General features: G+C 36.8%; 1 protein-coding gene across 2 annotated transcripts; it reads right to left on the reverse strand.

Annotated features, from left to right (window-relative positions):
• Window positions 1-722: 722 nt before the first annotated feature.
• Window positions 723-12,631, reverse strand: LOC113767626 (probable serine/threonine protein kinase IREH1). 2 transcript variants are annotated; one of them, XM_027311780.1, is made up of 18 exons: window positions 11,512-12,627; window positions 9,688-9,758; window positions 9,420-9,602; window positions 7,942-9,327; window positions 6,300-6,472; window positions 5,673-5,919; window positions 5,501-5,593; window positions 5,277-5,417; window positions 5,111-5,203; window positions 4,333-4,534; window positions 3,548-3,633; window positions 2,532-2,620; window positions 2,197-2,248; window positions 2,057-2,113; window positions 1,749-1,922; window positions 1,581-1,658; window positions 1,092-1,250; window positions 723-995 (listed from the first exon to the last, which is right to left on the reverse strand). In XM_027311780.1, exons 1-17 carry the CDS (start codon window positions 12,284-12,286, stop codon window positions 1,167-1,169), a joined length of 3,984 nt encoding a protein of 1,327 aa, XP_027167581.1. In that variant the 5' UTR covers window positions 12,287-12,627; the 3' UTR covers window positions 723-995; window positions 1,092-1,166. The 2 variants fall into 2 exon arrangements, with proteins under 2 accessions (XP_027167581.1, XP_027167582.1); XM_027311781.1 differs by lacking the exons at window positions 723-995; window positions 1,092-1,250; window positions 1,581-1,658; ... (2 more) ...; window positions 2,197-2,248; window positions 2,532-2,620 and having other exon boundaries at window positions 3,553-3,633; window positions 4,322-4,534; window positions 11,512-12,631.
• Window positions 12,632-21,333: the final 8,702 nt, after the last annotated feature.

Raw genomic sequence — 21,333 nt, forward strand, 5'->3', positions numbered from 1 at the left:
AGGTTTTGTTACCACGGCATTTGTTAGGAACCGGAATTCATGCATACATTTTTTTTTTCCCCAGTAGTAATTTTTCTAAGCTATGAAAGGCAAAACCGTACTTGAATGGCCTAACTCTATCAGTGTTTGTGGTTGGTTCCTTTCCACGCAAAAATAAAACGATAAAAAGAACACCTTCTTAATCGTTTTGGAGAGGGGAAAAAAAATCAAATATGTGTCTTTCTTTTTGTCAGATGAAGCTGTTTTTCTATCCAAATTTGAAGGCTACCTTATCCACATTCAAAACTTCAGCTATAAGATTGGTATTTGATATCAAAGTTAAGGGTGTAAAAAGCACGATCCCTCCTGTTTCCCCTTTAGTCTTGGTTTTTTTTTTAAAAAAAAAATGTCCGATACTTGGTCACGGTGCAACCAGAAAAATTGTTCTCTCATGGACCCCCCACACCTGTCAATTGTAAAAGCCCCAGATAAATTTGGGCCCTTATTCTTTTCAAAAAAAAAAAAAAACGCAATTTTGATGATTCCGGGAATGTGGTTTCAGGGCTTTAATTTTTTGGGCTCTTATGTAAAAACCCATTAGCACCACCCGAAAAATAAACAATAGTAATAAAAAAGGCAAGGCCATCTGGCCATGAAACACTCTTTTCTTTTTTCTTTTCTTTTTTTTTCATTTTCTTCTTCTTGTTCCCTCCGTCTAGATTCCAAATTTTTGTGGTTCAGTATCTGAAAATCCAAAGAGAATTGTTTCATTGCTGTAGAGAAATCTGTACTTAATTAGAATTTTCAAAGCTAAGACCATGAATTCACGCAGGCCCAGCTAGCTTCAAAGAAAATCAGAAACACAAATTGGCTTCCTCAAAACCAAATAATAAACCAAATTCGACTGTAAAACTGAAAACCCCCCAACACATAAGGGAGGGCTGTTGCCTTTCTACGTAAAAGCAAAAGTCCTGCGCAAATTATAAGCCTTTAAGCTGCCTCTCTATATCTGCAATCTGGAAGTAAAGCCACAGCAGGTTAGCATGAATTCAAGCAAGCAAAAAGGCATGGAACCGCTAGAGATTTGCAAGACCTTTAGGAAAAGACCATACATTTACAAGGGTATACAAACTGGGAGATACTTTGCCTCCACAATGGGTTTTGTACTGCCAAAATCGCTCATCTTGTCATGCATTGCGATTTGTCGACTGATCGTCTTTCCAGCCTTTAGTAAGCAAGTCATAATTGATCGATGCGAGCTGGGACAGATTCTGGACGGCAAGATCAAGTTAAAAGATGAGCTAAAATGCGTATTATCCAACGGTAACATAAATTTAGATTCTCAATTACAACGTATTATCCAGTGTACAAAATCAATAAGACGCAAGGCCAGAACCCCCAAATATATGACTAACTCCAAACTCAATGGCTTTACTGCATGGATAATTGCAGTCACTATGAAGAACCTTAAAAGAGAAGAGCAGATAAAATCGCTAATAAGCACGCATCTACAATGTTCTTCAACAAATAACAGGATCTTTTAAACAGTTTCAAGGCATGTATAGCAAATAGATATCCAACCAAAACTATCCCAGGTTTACCTTGAATGAGAAATTGCTAAACGAGTAGTTGATGGAAGAGTTGGATTCAAATTCTGTAAGCCCGCCGCATTCATCTCCCTACAGTTCATTGGTTCACAAAGAAAAATGTTAAAACCAAATCCAAAAAACTTGTACAATTTTCCAAGTTAAACGAGTAAACCAGAATACCAGCTCATCATGGCGATTGCTTGGGCAACTACTACTATCACTCATGCTACCATTGTCACTGGAATCTTCAAATTCACTGGCTGCATAGACATGCTCATCTGAAGGGTTCCATGAATAACGACTGGTAAAGTAACTTGTATCAATTGCATTCTCCGAAGCAGGAACAAAAGCAGCCTGGGCAAAGCATATGACCGAAATGAGAACATTTAACAGAAATACTCGTGGAAATAACTTTTTAAGTTGTCACCTATAATGTAACAAGTAGGACATCCAGATTGAAACAGAAACAACAGAAAAAGAAGCCGCACCTTTTGTCTAGCTAGCGTGTCCCAGTTAATATCTCTAAAAAATGGATGTTGCTTCACCTGTATGTCAAGTTAACTTGGAATGATGACCAAATTGTGAAACAAACATTAAGATCACAAAGAGAGGAAGTAGGTGATATTACCTCTGATGCTCCTCTTGCTCCAAGTCTTTGATTAGGATCTTCTGTCATCAACCTATAAGTAAAAAAAGCAGCAGTTTGCAGGTCAAATAATTCTTAACTGCAATACATACTCAAATTAAAGAAGCAAAATGTCTGCTGCATGTCACATCATTAGAAGAATAAAAGCACACCAAAAGGAAAGAGAAAGAGAGAGGACACTAGCTTAATAGTAGATTAACTCATATAAGATCGCTTAGACTTTCAAAACAAATAAATAAGAGCACAGGAATATCAAGGAATTAGCTCTAATACATACAAGTAGACATGAAAGTAAAAATAGTAAGAGTTTTTCTTACTGATCAATCAGATCCAGTGCCTCAGGACTCATCTCTTCAGGGACCCGTGGCCAAGGTATCTTACGGTTCAGAATATTGTCAAAAATTTTCTACAAAAAAGCAAAAGAAATCAGAGATTATTCTTCTGAACATACTAGATAAAGAAATGAAGCTTTATTTATTGATGTGTTTAACTCCTCCAACTACTTTCAATTAATAAAGCTATTCAACAAGACGAGCAGTTCTCATTGGCTTCTACACTTTTTCCCAAGACACTTAAAGAAAAGTTCCAAAGTTTTCCTTTGTTCCATTCGCTCAAAAGGATTCAAGGGAGATAGTGCAGCAAGAAAATAGGAATTAAGTTCTGCATTTAAAGCTTTCAAAAGATTAAATCTATATCTAGAAATACCCATGGGGCTGCTTCTTAGAGTCGACCTTTTTAGCTTAAAATCTACTAAACGTACAAGTCACAAGTGAAGAAGAAAACCACAAAACAGCTCTTAGCTAAAAAAATTGTGATTAGTTGATCTTAGGTAATCCAGAAAAGGATCACAAATGATTCTCGTAGAAACATGAATAGATTAACATTGGTACGCACCTCTGGATAAATTTCATTTTCCGCTAAAGTATAAAAGAGATTCATCTCAAAAGAGTATGATTATGTGTGTCCACACATGGACCCTCTAAATGGCAACTCTAATTCCTGAATTACTCGACATAATTGTAGATTCTTGTTTAGGACTTGACACGAAAGAAATAACTCGTTGAACAATAAAAACATAACAACATTTGTGAATACAGACATACCAAATCAGCATAAACAAGCATGCACTCATACAAGCACAAAATGTGCTGAGAATGCGAGAGAGGACAGAAAAAAGTTAGACAAAATGTCCAACAAAATAGAAAAAAAACCCCCAAATTAAACTGAACTTTTGCATAACCTTCACAAGGATACCTCTTCAAGATATAAAAAAGAACAGTTATCATTTCAAGAGATAAGGTATTAAACAAGAACTCCTGTGGAAGATGAAAACCTGAGGATGCTCCGCGTTGAAAGGTGGGATACCAACAATTAGTTCGAACAATATAACCCCCACTGACCACCAATCCGCAGTAAATCCTGAGAAAATCATATGATGGCATATCGCAATCAGAGAGAAACATGCTTCTCAAGTAAACCAACAGACGCAACATAAAACTCTCAGCCCCATGAACCTCAATCCATGGTGGTGATTGAAGAGAAAAGCAAAACACCAAATTGAAATAAAGCACGTCTGCAACCTTTAGCCTACTTTGAAAAAAAATTCTTGTTTTTCACCAAATAGGTTTCCAAAATGCACTCAAGATTCTTCCCAGTACAAACAAATTACGAACGGGAAAAGCAGTTTGACAAAGATTTTTGGCATCCTGAACATCTGAAGTGAAAACATTGTGTAATTGATGAGTAGAAAGTATGCCCCTTTGGATGATCCTATGTCAATTGCAACAGACAACCAGATGCATTTAGCACATTCATGCAGATACACAAACAGATGTCCATAGGTGTGTAAGAGCTTGGACAACTTAAAACATATAGAGAGAAACGGATGTTAAATGGAAACACCAGCAACAAGAAGACCAGAAGAGGAAAGAGACTCCATTTGTTATAGCACAAGCAGAACAGAATGGGCAGACTCACTTTTGCATTTGCATATGTATTATGATGCACTAGCAAGAATGACCTGGTTTAGTCAAATTAGGCATGGTACTAGCAAGTTCGGGAATTAAGCAAGGAAAAATTTTCTGAATATATGAAAAGAGATACCCACAGCTTACATACCATGCCCCATTCCCAGAAGGATCTCTGGGGCCAAATAGTCAGGCGTACCAACAGCAGAACGTTTCTTACGCCTATCTTGACTGTCAGATGCAGATATGTGGGAATCATCCTCCTCCATCAGGGATGTTCCACTGACTGCTGGACCAGATAAATCATCAGTACTGTTGATGAGACCAACTTTAGAGAGCCCAAAATCTGTCAACTGTTAATTAAAGAATCCATCAGATTTCCTCACTAACATGAATATGAAATACAAGCTAGCAAAACATCTTGCTTTGGACATTCAACCCTCCACCACTTGCCAGACCCCCAATGACATGAGAGCCAATAATCAAGAATCAAAAAAACCTAAGCAAAATCAAGCAGACATTTCAAAGTATCGTGCCAAAAAAAGCCTAAGCAAAATCAAGCAGACATCAAAAAACATGTTCGGGACCTGGAGCCTTCACAGTTCCCCAAAAAATCTACAGATTTCTTAAACAAAACCACCACTTAAACCTCAGTTGTGTATAAATCAGCGGGAAAGACTCAAGATAACAGCATGTGACAAAGTTGATAACCAAGCTGTACCAAGTTAGACAAGAGTACCACACAACTTGAGCATACCTCTTTTGTTTAATTTAAGGTCAACCATCACTCTGTTTGGCAATTGGATAAATTAGACATTTTAAATAAGAGTAAATTTCAAGCATACAGCTTAACAAACTTATTCCAACTTTTAAAAAAAAATAATAATATAAACCATGTTAACAAGAAAAACTTGAACAATAACATTTACCTTTATATGACCATCATGCGCAATTAACAGATTATCAGGCTTCAAATCCCGATGAACAATGCGCATGGAATGCAAGTATTCCAAAGCAAGAACCTGGCCACATAGTAAGTTCAGTTGTCTGACTGGTGTTCATGCAATTTAAATTTATTCAAGTGGAAGCACTTACAACTTCAGCAATGTATACATGAGCTACATCTTCATCCAAGCACCCCAGATTTCTTAATAATGAATAAAGATCCCCACCATTCAAGTACTCCATCACAAGGTACAAGTTTTCCCGACAAGTAAACGAGTAAAAAAAGCGAACCTAACAAAGTAAAAATCTTCAAATAAGAATCATAAAAGAATTTTCAACCTATGGTAAATGATACGCTAGATAGACCTGCTCACCACAAAAGGATTGCGAACAGTAATTAAAATATCGCGTTCTGCTAAAATACTCTCAACAGCATTCTTGCGTATCATATCTGCCTTCTTAAGAACCTGGAAAAGATATCAGCCAGTTAATCAACAAGCAGACCCACAAGCTGGAAATGAGCAAATAGAGGGAAGTTTGAGCTACCTTTATCGCAAACAGGTCCCCTGTTGTTCTCTTTTTGGCCAGAAAAACACGGCCAAATGCCCCCCGACTTATTGGTTTAATAATCTCAAAGTCATCTATAGAGGTCCGATCCCTACTGGAATGTATTGGGCTTGTTCTCAAGCTACGTACAACATCATCTTCCAGAGGAACATCTTCATCTATGACAGTGCTCGATATGTCAACTTTGTCATCATCAACTAGCTCACAAAGTTGCAAATATTTTTCCCTAAACAAGTAACATCCATCAAAGGTCAACAATTAAACCTTAGAAGTACGGATTTAGCACATTTCAGCCAAAAAAAAAAAGGAAAGAGGGCTTCCATTTTGCTTTTCAGATCCGGTGTTCTTACTTGAAACCTTTGAGGTATGGATCGACCATATTTCAGAAAAAACAGAATAAATGGTTTGCGATTTTGCTACTGTGGCATAGTCTTCCCACTTAGTCCCTACCTCCCTCCCTCCCTCCATCACTCCCTTCCTTCTTTGGATATATTATTGGTTGGAAAAAATCATGTGGGATTGATATAGGAACTCTCAAGGGTGAGTAGTTCTAACGTGGACAACATTACCATCATCCCTGCACGAAAATTTAGAAAAGAAACCCACCTAATGAGCTTCTCTATACGTGCTCCAAAAGTCTCAACGGTAAGAGCGTCCAGCTTTCTACGATCAATGACAACCCTCAAGTCTTCAAGGCAAGTGAGCAAATATGGCAAAGAGCGTTCATCATCTAGGGGAGTGTTTGCAACGCATCGAGCAATATCAGCAAGTTCATTCATCTGCATTATCAAGTTAGGGAAGTCTTAGTTTTGGTATCCATACAAGCTAGCATTCCACCTCGAGAAGTCTACAGATTTACATGGCATAATTTCAAATTGATCATCCATTTTTCACTCCTCTGCTTATTTAGTGCTTTAACAATACACATGGGCTTAGCTGCTAATATCTTGTTTTGTTACACACTACAAAGAACTCCCAATCCAACTGTCCATTCTTTTAGCAGCAAGTTATCATTCTATTTTAACAAATAACTTTTCCAAAATATCCAGGAAGACATCCAAGATAATCTCCTGGATAAATAACTTTTTAAGTTAACAGTATTTCAATTTGCATAACTAGTTAGGTTCAACTAACTGATATACTGTCACAGACATTAGCTGCTTCATAGCTGGATAAAATGGACATTTTCATAGGAGACAGGTACTCCCCTCTTTTCCTTTTCCCTCGATCTGTTTTCTATTAGGTGGGCAACAGTGACCAGCATCATTACCTACCAACATTATGGAATGATTATGCAACTCCTGAGGAAAAATTATATGCCATGCCATTGATGCACAAATAATGACTTTATCTATAAACTAAAAGTAAGGTGGAAAACAGTAATAAAAGGAATCAGCCCAGCAATAAAAGCTGAAAGTCTCTTGATAGAAGAAGAAACTACCAAACCATTAAACAATATTGCATTTTCTCTAGTTGCGTTTCTGTAACATAACAGACAAAGCATTATGTCTCATCCTTTACAGTATGCAAACTGGTTGGCCATATAAAACTCATTATAGGCAGTCCATGTCCACATAATATTCTAACAAGATAAGCTATGACCCTAAAATGGCAGTCAGATGGACTGAATAATGCATGCATAAAAATGTTCATTCTGGAAACACTTTGCTTCTGAACTTTGTGACGGCATATGATTCATAAATTGAAATCGAACCCAAGGTATCATCTACAATGGCAATTTCCAACACCACCGTGTTATCAGTTCATTAAATAAGTTGCAGACAGTCTAAATTGGAGAATTTGAGAAGCTCTGGTTGCTTTCTGTTCGATAACCTTTTCTTTTTCTAACTTAGAGAGTTGAGAGTGGCATGTGCGGGATTGCACTTACTTACGATCCAAAGAGCAAGAAACAAACACATTTTTAGTAAGGTCACTTGAACACAAAAACATAGAAAAGCTGACCAAACTACATGGTGACTACATTGATTTACTATCTTTATTCAAAACTTACTTGTATCATGCACTCTTTATTCAAAATTTACATCTTGAAAAATTACCGATGTACAGGTATAGACATGTACTCCTGTTTTTAAATTTGACTTAAGAAAGCAGATGAGAAAAACCACAGAAGTTCGATATTGAGTTAGAGATTGTCAAGTCATGCAACAAGTGGAACTACCTACAGCAGAAGATTAAGGAACCAAAAGACAAATTCAAGGACAATGAGTTGTTTTCAAATGAAACCAACCTGGGGAATATCATCATGTTCGGAGTAAGCACCTTTTCCTCCCAATAACAAGTCAATCTGGCTGGTCCGTGGCGTCATCAATGGGGACCTAGGTGTCATGCTGCCTGCTGATGATGTTGCCATTCCTTGATCAGATTTGGGACCAAAACGAGTTCTACATGACATTGATGGTAAACCTTTCAGATCTTCCATGAAAGCAGAATTATCTACTTCTGGAAAACAGTCGAGCATGTCCTCTGAGCCTCTTCGAGACCAATCACTCAGTTTTGGAGACACCATATCAGACTCTTCGGTTACACTTGAGTTTGATACCTTTGCAGCCACACCATCAGGACTCCCTACAGTATGTTGAAAATCTTTATGAGAAAATGATTCCATTAGCTTCTCAAGAGTTTCGGATATCCTAAGCAGGCGCTCATTGACACTTAGACCCTTTTGATCACAACGATCAGCAATTGCACAAATCCTAGAGTGTTCTTCCACATGTAAAGTAGGAACCTCTTCTTCACAAATGCGACAAATTATTGAACTCTCATCAGATACACTTGGTTGGTCTCCCCAGTAACCCCAGGAAACTTTATGCTGGTGCTTAATTGGAAGGGAAGAATGTCCCTGAGTATCTCTGGCCGAAGATACTTCAGGAAGCTTAGCAGTAGCTAGGTCGCCATCCTGAAGTACCCTTCTGTTGTTTAATATCTTGGTAGCTTCAACATTACTATCATCCTGCTCCTTCAATGAAACAGCTTCTTTTGGGCTTTTTGTCACAGGGGAAGGAAATTTCTTCCAAGAAGCCATCCGGTCCCTGCTAGGAGAGTCCAAGTTCTTTGCAGCATCAGTAGGCGATAACAGCAAATTTCCCGGTTTCACACCATGGTCTTTCTTCCATTCCAAACCACGCTGCTCTTGACTGTAAGATTTCCGTGTGGTAGAGGTCTTTGATGCCTTTGAAGCACTAGAAACCTTTCCACCCATTCCAGTGGCAGAAGGAATGCGATTGTCCACAGGTTGAAGCGATTGACGAAGCTGGAAGGTGTTTTCGTCCTCAGCAAACCCACTTTCCTTGTGAAACTGCAACAATCTAGTACACCTAGTGAGGATAAAAAGCATGCGTGTATGAAGCTGCTTCAGCACACCCATGGGAAGCTCCTGACGCCTATCATCCAACTCTTGCACAATGCCTTCACACTGAAGCCAGAATTCCCCTGCTGGTGTCATAGCACAACTCCGAGCCAACACTAATAAGTCCTCAATGGTTTCTTGCCATTCAGGATGGTTTTCAGCATTCTTTTCCAGAACTCCAACTAAATCTGCTGCAAAAATATGCAGATCAGCATCGACTTCTTCCTTTGCTTTGTCAAACCTTGCCCTTATCATCCCCAAAACCTCCTGTTGCAATTGTTAATAATTATGCAAATACGGATTTAAGTTGAGCAACATCTAAAAAATTAAGCAACAACAGCAAAAGAAAGTTTTACTACCTCCAAGTTATTTAAGCCTCGAGGCTTCCAAAATGGAAAAGGTCGTACACCTTTCGAATTTAATTCATGGGAGAAACTTTTGATATCCCCAGGAAACCTCTTCCTTGGTGCACTTGTCACGCGAAGTATAGCTTGAAAGCGGGGAGATTCCGATTCTTTTGGGTTATCACATTCATATGATGTCTACATAATCATATCAACGTCATTTGTACTTAAATAATCAAGGTTAAGCCATTGGTCAACTCAATAGGATGATTGGGAGAATTACCTTCACGTCTGGAGTATAAACATCGGAACTTCTTGGGCCTCCAGAGTGGTCCCATGAAGAATTGAATCGCCCTATTGACAACTCAGAAAATTAGAGAAAGAGAGAGAGATGATAGAGAGAGAGGGGCTGCATAGAATTGTATTGCCATTTATTCAGCATTGGTAGTCTTTGATCATTAACAGGGAATACTGCATAGAATTGTACAGGTAGCATTTTAGCTCAACTGAATGTGGTCCAACTACGGTAAAGAGAATAGTGTTCTATGTGGATATGATGAGAAAAAGAATCCAAAAGTTCCACACATCCAAAGCAGCCAGACTCTGGACAAGGTAAAAAAGAATTTCATTGTTCTATACTAGTGTAACTTCAAATACAATAAAACCAGTTCTTAAGCTCAAACCGCTTCATTTGTTATAATACAATTTAGATTCTATTCACCCTCAGAAATCTATCAACTCTCTAAAGGTACCTAAAGACTGGTACATCAAACAATACATGGGGTTTCTTCAATTCACAACTTAAATGTCACAGGCAAAGCCATCCTTACAAGCATATCAATAGAACCAAGTGGCATGCTGAAAGGCTCTATTACCACCAGAGGCCACTCTAAATCAAGACTACTGATAATCACATATTTTCATGATTGATGAATCAAAAAAAGCCAATTAACTAATCTATGTAAGTATATTATTTTTGTTGCCATTTGAAAGGGGCATCAAGATCATGCCTGAGATTAGGATTACATGTTTACAACCTACTAAAAAGGATTTGGTTCTTCAAAGCTGAATTTAGTTTCAGAGGACCTTGAGGGAATTTTAAGCCTGGAAACTGTGGCAAAGGGCCATAAACATAAGGGTCATTTGTTACTAAGACCTCATGTGGAGCTGTTATAAGAAAACCTACCACCCGTGTAACATTCGGCCTATTCTGTGAAATAAGATTATTGCAACTTCGGCCATGTGGGGACTACCCAACAGCACTGCATTTAACGCCATACAAACCAGCCTCTCGTCTACTAAAGTCATACAATCTGCTATTCAGCCAGCGATTTTTTTTTTTGGGGGTTCTTCAATTGGGATTGCGCCTTCACCTAAATTGTTTATGGCAAATGAATCTTCAACTACTCCTGTATTGCTGCTCCGAGCTCTGTATCTCCCTCCCTAATTTTGCACTATCTTCTAATTTTCAGACATATCACATCTATTATGTGCCCAAGCATATGTTAAATATCCTCGAACAACTACACCTATCAAATACTAGATGTAAACCAGAAGGAATGCATACAACCTTCATAAAAGACATTCCAAAGAAGAGAAAAGTAACTCACAGTGGCCTGAAAATGTTCGCGTGCCAGCTAACACTCCATTTAGCAATTATAGATTGATACTTATACTTCAAATTCATGGTCCCCATAGGATATAAATCTAACTACAAAATTCAACTGATTTTTCTAGTTTATTTGTACCTGCACGGTCATCTCAGGGAGTCACCTATGATTTAACCCTATTACCACAGTCTATTTTTCTGTACACTAAAACTTCTAAAGAATATCCCGTGATCATTAAACTCCCTGCCAAACTATTAAATACACGTCTCAGCCGTAAATTTGGCTAGCTAGAATGTCAAACTCCCAAAAAGGAGCAATCTTGCAGCCAAAATCTCACGGCATTCCATTTCTTATCAGAGAATCCTATAGCATTTGACGGATCAACAATCACAGTGTCCTTATTCCTTCAAACGTGATCTCCACATTTTACACTGCCACATTATGAAAGAGCAGTTCATATGTAACTGACATAATCAATTTTAGTTAGAAAAACGTACCAGCTTCAGTGGAGGAATCTGCATTCTGTAACCTCGATGGAGCCTGGACATGTGGGCTCTGCTCCCTCGATGGTCCACTCTCAGTCGACATACTATCTGAGTTGCTGCCATTATCAATCCAACCAGCATTTTCTATATTTCCAATCAACTTCTTTTTCTCCTCACCACCACCTCCATCCTTCTTCACACCACCACTCTTCTTCCCAGACCCCAAACTCGACCCACTATTTGCCCCACCACCAATAAACGCCTTCGACAAATTACTAGCCCCCAAAGCACTCCCCTTTTCCCTCCCACTCCCAAACCCCAAAAAACTCTCCTGAGGCAACGGCCCCGATCGCGTCTTAATCTTATTCAACCCCAACGACGAAGCCACTATCGGAGACATCGACACCGCCGCCGCAGCCGATGGAGTAGGCCCAACTTCTTTCCCATCTTTCCCCCCTAATTTCTCAACCCCAATGCCTTTTTTCGACTTCAAACTACTCGAAAATCCTGTACTGGGCTTCCCCAACTCCCTAGCCTGACTAGAACTGGAACTTTTCAAAAGGGTTTCCTTCCCTTTCCCATCTTTCTTACTAAAACCACTAGAACTAGTACTAGTACCGCTACTGACGGGAGAATTATCTTTGGAAGAAACACTAGCAGATTTAACTTTCTTTTTATCCGATCGGATCGGGGAATTCGATCCCCACGATCTCGGACTATTAGAAGATCCATCTGGGCTAGAAGTATCAGATTTTTTAGAAGAAAAAAACCTGCCTTTGAAAACCATCTTTTTTTTTCCCTTTTATCCTTTCAACTTTAATTCACAACAGGGTTTCAGGAAGATGGGTTCGCTTGAATTTGCAGCCCCAGCATAGGAACTATGCAGGGCCGGCGGTTTTGGACTAAGGTAAGAGAGTTGCCATGAATGAGGAGTGATGCAAAGCTGGGCATATGTGAGAAATAATGGAGAAGGAGTTTCTTTTACTTTCCTTCAGGTATTAAAAGGACTAATAAATTTGGAGAGAGAGAGAAAGAGAGAAAGAAGAGAGACGGTGGGTTTTGATCTTGGTTGAACGTGTTTGGACCAGACCAGATGGGGCTTGTGAAAGACAGAGAGAAAGAAGTGGGGTTGATTCTGTTGAAGGAAGGAGGAAGGAAAAAGACTACGACTGTTGAGGAGATTGGATTTTATACCTGTTGTTTTTTTGAAACTTTGGGACGTTAATTTAATTTACTGAGATTAATCCAAATGGATAAAAATAGCGAGAAAAATTAGGGACATGATTTCGGTTATATTTGCATTGTAGTTTACTATCGAATTTATTTTTTTTTTAACACATCTTTCAATTATTCAGGTATATCAAATTATTATAATATATTTTTTCTACAAAAACTTCTAAAAAATAGCAATTCAAAGGAGATCAAAATGTTTTTGCAGGCAACGGGGAATTAAATTAAACCAATGTCAAAAAAAATGTGGCAAGGGCGAAGAAGTGTTTAGAATTTGGGGGAAAGTAAATTTGCAATCTTTCTATATTTACCTTCTATGATATTTGGCTGAACTGCCGCTTCAGATTTTACTTCCTTGTAATTATATTTTGAATTACGTCGCCAAAATATTTCATAGGGGAAGAAAATTAACTTCAATGATTTTGATTTTTCGTGGATAACCAAAATAATATGGCTATGCTTTTCAAGGTAAAAGAGAAAGGGAGAATGAAAGCTTTTGGTAGACAAGTTTTTTGCCAAGTTTGTCTGTTATAAGTTTTTTAAAAACTTTAGCGATAGTAATCTCAAAAAACTTTTAAAAATTATTGAATTATACACTTCAAAATATTAAAAAAAACACACTTTAAAATTTTTTAAAAAAACTTCTACAATAAGCTACAATAAAATTTTAGATAAACACCCAAAAAACTCACTTGCCAAACAGAGCTGAAGATTCAATAGAATTCGTTCCAAAAAAAAAAAAGTAGGTTAAGTAGAAGGTTTTTGGTCAATTTGTCATGTCGATGCGTTTTGTGATCTGATCAAATCCTAGTGTTTGAATTGTAAAACATTTTAAGATAGATAAATATACTAAACTTGATTTTATGTGATTTTTATCATCATCATACATTAGGTTAACATCAAGTGAGATTTTCGAGGTTTGAAGGTCCATGTTGACACAAGAAACCATTTTGTAGGAGTTCAGAAGAATACCATCGTTTTGTAGATTATTGACAAAATGAATGGTTGAATTGCCTAGGAAGGAACAAAATTTATCAAGCCCAGCTAATACTCCTAATCGTTGGTTTGATAAAAAGGCATTTTGGTCTATGATCACGTAATCCCAACTCATCGTATTTCGAATCAAACACAGAATGACATTATTTCCTATCACATTTCATTAACTGTAAAACCAACCAAACACACGATAATAAGATTACTCATTCAAATATGATTCAAAATTAGCAGTCCAAAAATAAGTGATCCCCTCTAATCTAATCCGAGCCAAACTCACCCCAAGTGCTTGTAAATTGGAAACTAGCAAGAAGTGAGTACTAAAATTGATTTAGGTCACGCGCGCAAAGTTCACCATTTCTTTTCTTCCATTCATTCCAATGTACTTATTTTACGGCCTACAGCACAACAACTTGCTAGTAGCGTTTCAACCTTTTCGAATCATTTTTTCGTGCACTAATTTGCATGGTAACGGTGTATCACTTTTATGTAAATTGGTCAAAGAGTAGAAGTGTTTCCACCAATCCGAAAAAAGGCTGTCACGGTCAACATTTTTGTGCTCCACCATGGATTAACGGACTATTATTAAAACAAGCACTGCAAAAGTCATTCCAAACTTGGCTAAGATCTTTGGCTGTTCATTCATATACACGTTCATACAATTCTATCCCTGCTGCTGAAAAAATGTTTATGCTTTTGATTACTTCATCCTGCGTGAAGTTCGGAACTTTCCTTTGCGATCAAACAATCGTTCTCTATTCTTTTCTTCTTTCAGTTAATTTTGTTCCTTTTGGGACGTCTGTACTATCTTGGTTTTTTCGGCTTCTCTCTCTCTCTCTCTTTAATATGATTTTAAGCGCAAATTATATCTCAAAGGCCCATTACCGCTCTGACTTGGCCCAGTAGATTTTTTCCTTTGCAAGGCACAGAAGCAATGGGGTAACTCTGCTCGTATTATTGGGCTTTATTTTGAGTTGACTTGACTTGCCACTATCACAAGACCCAAAAACGAATGGATAGAATAGGAGCTACACTCCCCAAAAAAAAAAAAAAATTATTAACAGTTTATTGCATTAGAAATGACCGAATTTGGTTTTAAACTGTCCACTGAAAAGAGTGAAGATGCTGAACATTTTGGACTGATACGTTATATGAGATACAAGCAAAAAAAACCAGGCCCAGACACTATGGCCCAATTTCTCAAAGCTAAAATTCCTAACTCAACCTTTGGCCATTGCTTGATCCAAAAGCATGGGCCCGTCATGGAAAATGAAAAGAGGGCTACAGCAAATAAATTGAAATGGTTTCCCATTCGAAAAATTCACATGCATGATCCCGTAAATTTCCAGAGCTCATAGTATAACGCAACAGTACAAATAATTCAGTAGTATCTTCATTCATGAAGAGACTCTGAATCTTCCCACCTCACTTCATATTGAACGTTCCCCTAAAGCTCAAAGAATCTCAAGCTGCTTTTCACAGCGATTTGCTGAAATTAAGGGAAAATGTTCTCTTTCACTGGAGAACATTTTCCCGAGGGGGGTTGGACCAAGTTGAATTCTGATGATTCTTCGGTGGATCGTCTTCTTAGAAATGATCAAGAAGTTTGGCTCTGTGGGTTATGGTGATATTTTGCCGGCGGAACTTTGGGGTTTATGGCAAGGCTTCAGTCGACATGTTGAAGTTGAAGCAAATTTTACATCCGGCAATTCATCTTGTCGACAATATGTTTCAGCAGATCATGCTTACTATAGTCTGGTATTAAAGATGCGAGAATTGCTAAATCGCAGTTAGGAGTGAGCTCTTTCCCATTTTTTGAGAGAAGGCAATTCAGGTGCAGATGTCTTTGCAAAATATTATCTCAATCTATAATAATAATGAGGGATGATTTTTCAGACTCGGTGAAAGCAGCTTTGCCTGAAGACCTTTTAGGTAGAGCATGCATATAGCAGATATCTAGCTGTGTAATTTGGCTTCGGCCTCCATTTAACCTTTAAAAGAAAAAAGAAAGAAATTCCAGTGCTCATTCTTATGTTGCATCAAGTTACAAGTACAAACACCTTCTACGTACGAATTTTTCATGCATGTTGAATCATGAATGGCAAGTTAGAGAGTGCATAGTGGTTAAGTGAACTCGAAAAGTAGGAAATTCCAAATTTTAGATCATGGCAAGTGACAGTAATTTAGGTGCTTTATTTCATCCTTGTTATATATGACCATACGCATTTCCTTCTAAATCTTAACAAGATTTTAATCCGTGCATATATTGCACAGAGTAACAATATTAATTTAATGAATAGACAGCAAATTTGTTTGACTGTAGGTCGAGAAGTTAAACATCTTGATCTAAAATTAGATCCTCCCTTGTATTATTAGACTATTAGCTAGTGGTGTAGGTATTATCAATTGACAAAGAATATAGATAATTTAATAAATGTGCATGATATTTGTTTAGGGCAAAATCTTGAGTAGACTCGGTGTGTAGATCGAGCGGTTCAAAATTTGTCACACCATCTTATCAACTTAAGCATTGAATGCATAATAAATATGTAGCAAACTTTGAACCACTAGATCTCGCAGATTAGTTCTACTCAAGTTTTTGTCTTCGTCTGGTTACATCTCGGATGTCTGTGTATCTTAAAAAATTTATTTAATTTGACAAAATAGCCATGTTGACTTTTATTATTTTGATTAAATGGAGAATATTTCCTTTACAAGTAACTAAATAAATAATTAAATTGAATATTAATTACCAATCTCTGTACATATGTATTAAAAGTTTGAATATTTAATTACTCTGTATATATATTTACCAAAGTAAGTGCCATTATATTGTTAAGAGTGAAAATAATTCAAATGAAGGGGTAAAAGTTGCTAGAAAGAAGAGATTGATTTTGATTGGTTAATTGAAAGAAAATCTGAACGATAAATGGGTAAACCCAGTTAACAAATTGATCCATGAATTCTATTCAATTGCCTATGCCATATAAGAGAGAAAAATGAGTAAATTGATAAGCCACACAGTACCCTCTTATCATTCACTTGTCATGCAGTATAAAATATCAATTTACTCATTTTTCTAGGTGGCTTAATCTTATTTGTGCAGATATCTGTACAGTATATTAACAAAAGCTGGATACTACATTTTTCTTATACGTAATAATTGTTTTTCTTTTTCTTATTATTACTTTTTTTGTTTTGGTGCTTGAGGGAGTACGTAACAATTGTTTAGTACTTTTTTATTTTTCTGGATATCAATCAAATTACTGCCAACTATACAGCCACAAGAAGGCAGCAGCCCAAGGTAGCGACACAGCCGACACGTCTTGTTCTCTAGTTGCTTGTGTTTTAAACAACACATTAGCGACAGGACAGTGGGGTCTGTTTGGTGCCCAAGAATACTAATTTCCCGGATTCATTTCCATTTCAAGAGAGGTCTGCCAAAACAACAAAGACTAGAGTCGAACCACATTATTTATGGCTTTTGTTTAGTGGGAGTGCATTGGATTGTCTTCGATTGAGGGTGCAAATGGAGAGAATTTAAGAGTCGTTCAATTATGACTATAGTTTATTTGGACCATTAATTTTTAATTTCATTTTCTTTTCTAACAAATTAGTTTAAACAATTTATTAGTGACATATTCATTTGGGCATAATTTGAATCTTAAATCGACCTTTACGATTGCAAGTTCATATGTATTACAACTTATAGTGTTTAAAATTATCCCGTGACAATAAAAAAAATTTTTGGACTAACCCCGTTTCGTCCACTGTCAATCAAGCAAAACTAATTTTTTACGTTGCTTTTTTTTTAAGATTTTTTTTTTGACATTGCTTACCATTCAATATCTTCACTTTTTTGACGGATTAAAGAGCAGAACACTCCACAGTCCACCCCCTCACCCTCCAAAAAAGGAACTTCCATCCGTGTAATTTGTAATTTTTGTGATGGAGGCTATGTTATAATTTGACAATAATCAGACCCAAGCTATAAGTATTAAATACACACAAATATATATATAGATATATATATGTAATTGCATGGGTGTCAAATATATGTATATATATGTGTGTGTGTGTAATTTTTTTTCTGGTCTAGAGGGGTATTTCGGAATCACCCAAACTAATCTCTCAGGTTGGGCAGAGTTCGTGCTAAAGATACCCAACAATGATAGCAAGTGGAGGTCGAACTTGGAACCTTGTGTGTGTAATTGCATGGGTGTCAAATGTGCATAATTGAATGTAAGAGCCACGCATTCTAACACTTGAATTACACAGGTGTACAATTAAAACCCTTTGAGATTGACGTTATACATATCCTTTTGCTACTGTTCTCCAGAAGGGCATTGTGGTGGCTGAAGACTCTTTTTTTTTTTTTTCCCAAAACGATAACAGAGGCTGAAACTCAATTGATTGCAAGATGTTATGGAATTTCATTCAACGGGTGGGGCAATGACACGTTTGTTAATATAATATATTGCTGTGGACAGAACAAGATCCAAAATTTGGAATGTTTCAATCATTCAATTTTGTTGCTTATAGATGCATTAATATTCAAAGAAGATAATTTCGTTCTCTCCCTGTACTCGATGTGCATCACTAATTCTATTTGAAAAAAAAAAAAGAAGTAACTCATTAATTAAATGTTAATGGTGGATGAAAGAAGCCAAATTTGGGCTAATAGTTGGTATTAAGCAAAACCCATGCTTCTATCCCATGAGGACTTCGACTATTATTACCAAACATGAAGAACAGCAATATGGACATTAACAAGTCTTTCCGCCTTCCAACTATTAAGCATAATTACTCTTACTGATCCTGATGTAGACTTGTGGAGGACTATTACGAGTACAAATGTTAAAGAAGCTTGCGATTACTCTCTCATTTAATTTGATGACATGCGTCAACACGTTCATAGAAGCATAAGGCTGGTGGTTCACTACCAATGCATTAAGGCAAAGCTTACCTTCCACCAATTTGCTACAATTAAATGTGGCATTGTTTGAAAAATTCAGGTCTGGTCCGGTAGTGGTTCAGTCCCTCCCTATAGGAAAGCTATCGTATCGACAAAGACCTTCCCCTTCCCATAGTGTAAGAAGCTATCGTATCGACAAAAAATAAAAAAAATAACAAACAAAAGTACTCTAAACACTACATCCATTTACTCGATCTTGTTTTAGTACAATTAGTATTCATTTGCAGTAAGAATCATAAATTGAAATTGCAAATAGTTTTTTTTTTTTTTTTTAACGATACAAGACGCTGAGAAGTGCTGGTTATCATGTTTCTCATTTATATAACAAAAAATGCTTCTTATCAGCACATCTTACTGCCTAAAACTCTGTTTTGTACTCCCGTGCTATAACTAGCATTGATCTACTTCCAGTCCGAATTACACATATGGAGTTACAAATTCGTATGTTGGTTTGGAAAACCAATGTTTAAGGTCAATGCAAAATTGGAAGTCTTAAAACACATCCCCCTCCTTAAGACCGAGTTTAGCGCCTTTTACCAAATACACGAATGACACATGATTTAATTATTTTTTATTTCCAATTAAATCTGTCTTAGGGTTGTTGAACTTGAACCTAGTCAGATCTCATCACAAGGTTAATCTTTCATGAAGATTTACACGCTTCATCATACTTGTTGTAGAATGTAAAATGATGTGTTAGTAGCACCTTTTTTTTATATATATATTAATATATGACTTTTTAGGTAAAAAATTTCGATTATTCAATTAGTTTACCGACATTCGAGCCGATATAGTAAGATTTTTTGGTTGGCCACTAGGAAGAGTTTTAAACTTTTCATGAGTGTAGGTCAATGAATCAAATCGCTTAACTTGTATTCTAAAAAATTCAAAATTTTTTGAAAAAATTTCAGACACCCGTTTGAATCGGTAGTGATTCACTCTATAGAATCTGTCCTTTCATACAATATTACCGTATCAAAACTTTCAGAATTTATCCTTTCACACAATATTACCATATCAAAACTTGCAGATATGAAAGTAAACAAGATAACTATAATGTATTGCTTTAAAAAAAAAACATCAATTTCGGAAAGAAAACTGATGCTAGTTGCTAGCAGAAGTGTAATACCCATGCATAAGATCTCATTGAAGAAATGGACAGTAGCACTACTTAAAAAACAACCAAAAAAAAAACAAATTCTAACGCGTCTTTGGTCCTTTCAAGTTTCGTAGACTTTATGACTGTTGGCACGATTGCCAACTTTGCGTTGAAGAAAAACTATGTGCTTAGTTTATCGCGTAGCATGCAGAACGTGCACCTTGCCCCTCAACCTCCATTGGTGGAGATATAATACTGTGCTCCAATGGTTAGTCCTCCTTCAACCCAATCAGATAAATGCATGATTGTAGTACTATAAAGTAAGAGGAAAGAAAGATCACTATTGATTCTCCACCTCAATCAATGTCTATCCATAATACAATGCATCAAGGACATTTGACCAGTTTTTCCCTAGAATATTTTTGCTAAACCAAAATCTGGAAGATTACCGGGAAAAGAATCATATGAATCAAAGCTTGTAAGTTGAATACATTATTGTTACCAGTCTTCTTGACTGTACTCCAGCAGCTTAGCGAAGAGGTACAAGAAGACCTACTAGTACAGAAATTTGTTTAGAACTTGATTAATGTTTCCCTCCGATATACAAGCTGATCGATTTTAATACATCATTACAAGTATTTTCTTGGTCCAGAAAAGGAAAAAAAAAAAACATCAGGGCTTGGACATTGATTGCACAAAGTATTTATATGTATGAACTATGAACACATGAACCAAACGAACCCTTAAAGGTCCTATTAACACTTGACACCGCATCGAAAGGAATCATTCAACTCATCCATTCACCCAAACTTTACTTTAATATTTGGCGTGCGATTTCAATATGCCCATAAAAAGCAATGCAGTTGCTTATAAGTATTATTCTATGGCAATGCGGTGGGCGCTCTATATTACTATATATTAACCATACATTATTCATTAGTCAACAGCTTCCACCGCCTTCTCCAACTTTAGGACCACACTCGAAAAAGATTGCATGAGAGGAAACTAAGAGGGCTACACTCTGCAAATCATTTTTCTATTCCATTATAAATATCGACGCCAAATTGCCAACTCGACAAATCATGAATGTTGCAGGTAAGATCCATATCTATATATATATAACTATACATCTGCACATATGATACGAAAAATCAAATTACGTGTTACTTTATTATATATACACAAATTAGAATCATAAGATACAGCTATTATCTTGAATTCCAAGCCCCAAGAATTCGATCGAGTTGTCAACTTTTCTTGGAAGGTGGCTCACCTCATCTCTCAGCAAATTAAGACCTTTCAGACCATAGAGCGGCTTATTTTGGCCATTTTAGTTTTGTCACTAACACTACTACTATTATTTATGTTTTTGGATCCATATTCTCTTTTGTATCTATTCTTCATGCATGTACATTGGCCTATCTGGAATGAGCAAACTCGTCATTTTTTTTTTTAATAAAAAGTTGGGTTGAGTTCTTTTTGGGACACATGTCGTGAGCTTGTAATAACTACACTTGACAAATCAAGAAACAATTGT

Source organism: Coffea eugenioides, chromosome 4 (assembly GCF_003713205.1).
Source record: "Coffea eugenioides isolate CCC68of chromosome 4, Ceug_1.0, whole genome shotgun sequence".
Classification (NCBI taxonomy): domain Eukaryota; kingdom Viridiplantae; phylum Streptophyta; class Magnoliopsida; order Gentianales; family Rubiaceae; genus Coffea; species Coffea eugenioides.

What these genes read in the sequence shown, in the direction of transcription:
- LOC113767626 (XM_027311780.1), bottom strand. Translation starts at nt 12,286, where the DNA reads ATGGTTTTCAAAGGCAGGTTTTTTTCTTCTAAAAAATCTGATACTTCT. An exon ending in TCAACGCGGAGCATCCTCAG is followed by an intron (nt 2,621 to 3,547) that starts GTTTTCATCTTC and finishes GCTTTTTTGTAG; the next exon opens with AAAATTTTTGACAATATTCT. An exon ending in ACACGCTAGCTAGACAAAAG is followed by an intron (nt 1,923 to 2,056) that starts GTGCGGCTTCTT and finishes TGCTTTGCCCAG; the next exon opens with GCTGCTTTTGTTCCTGCTTC.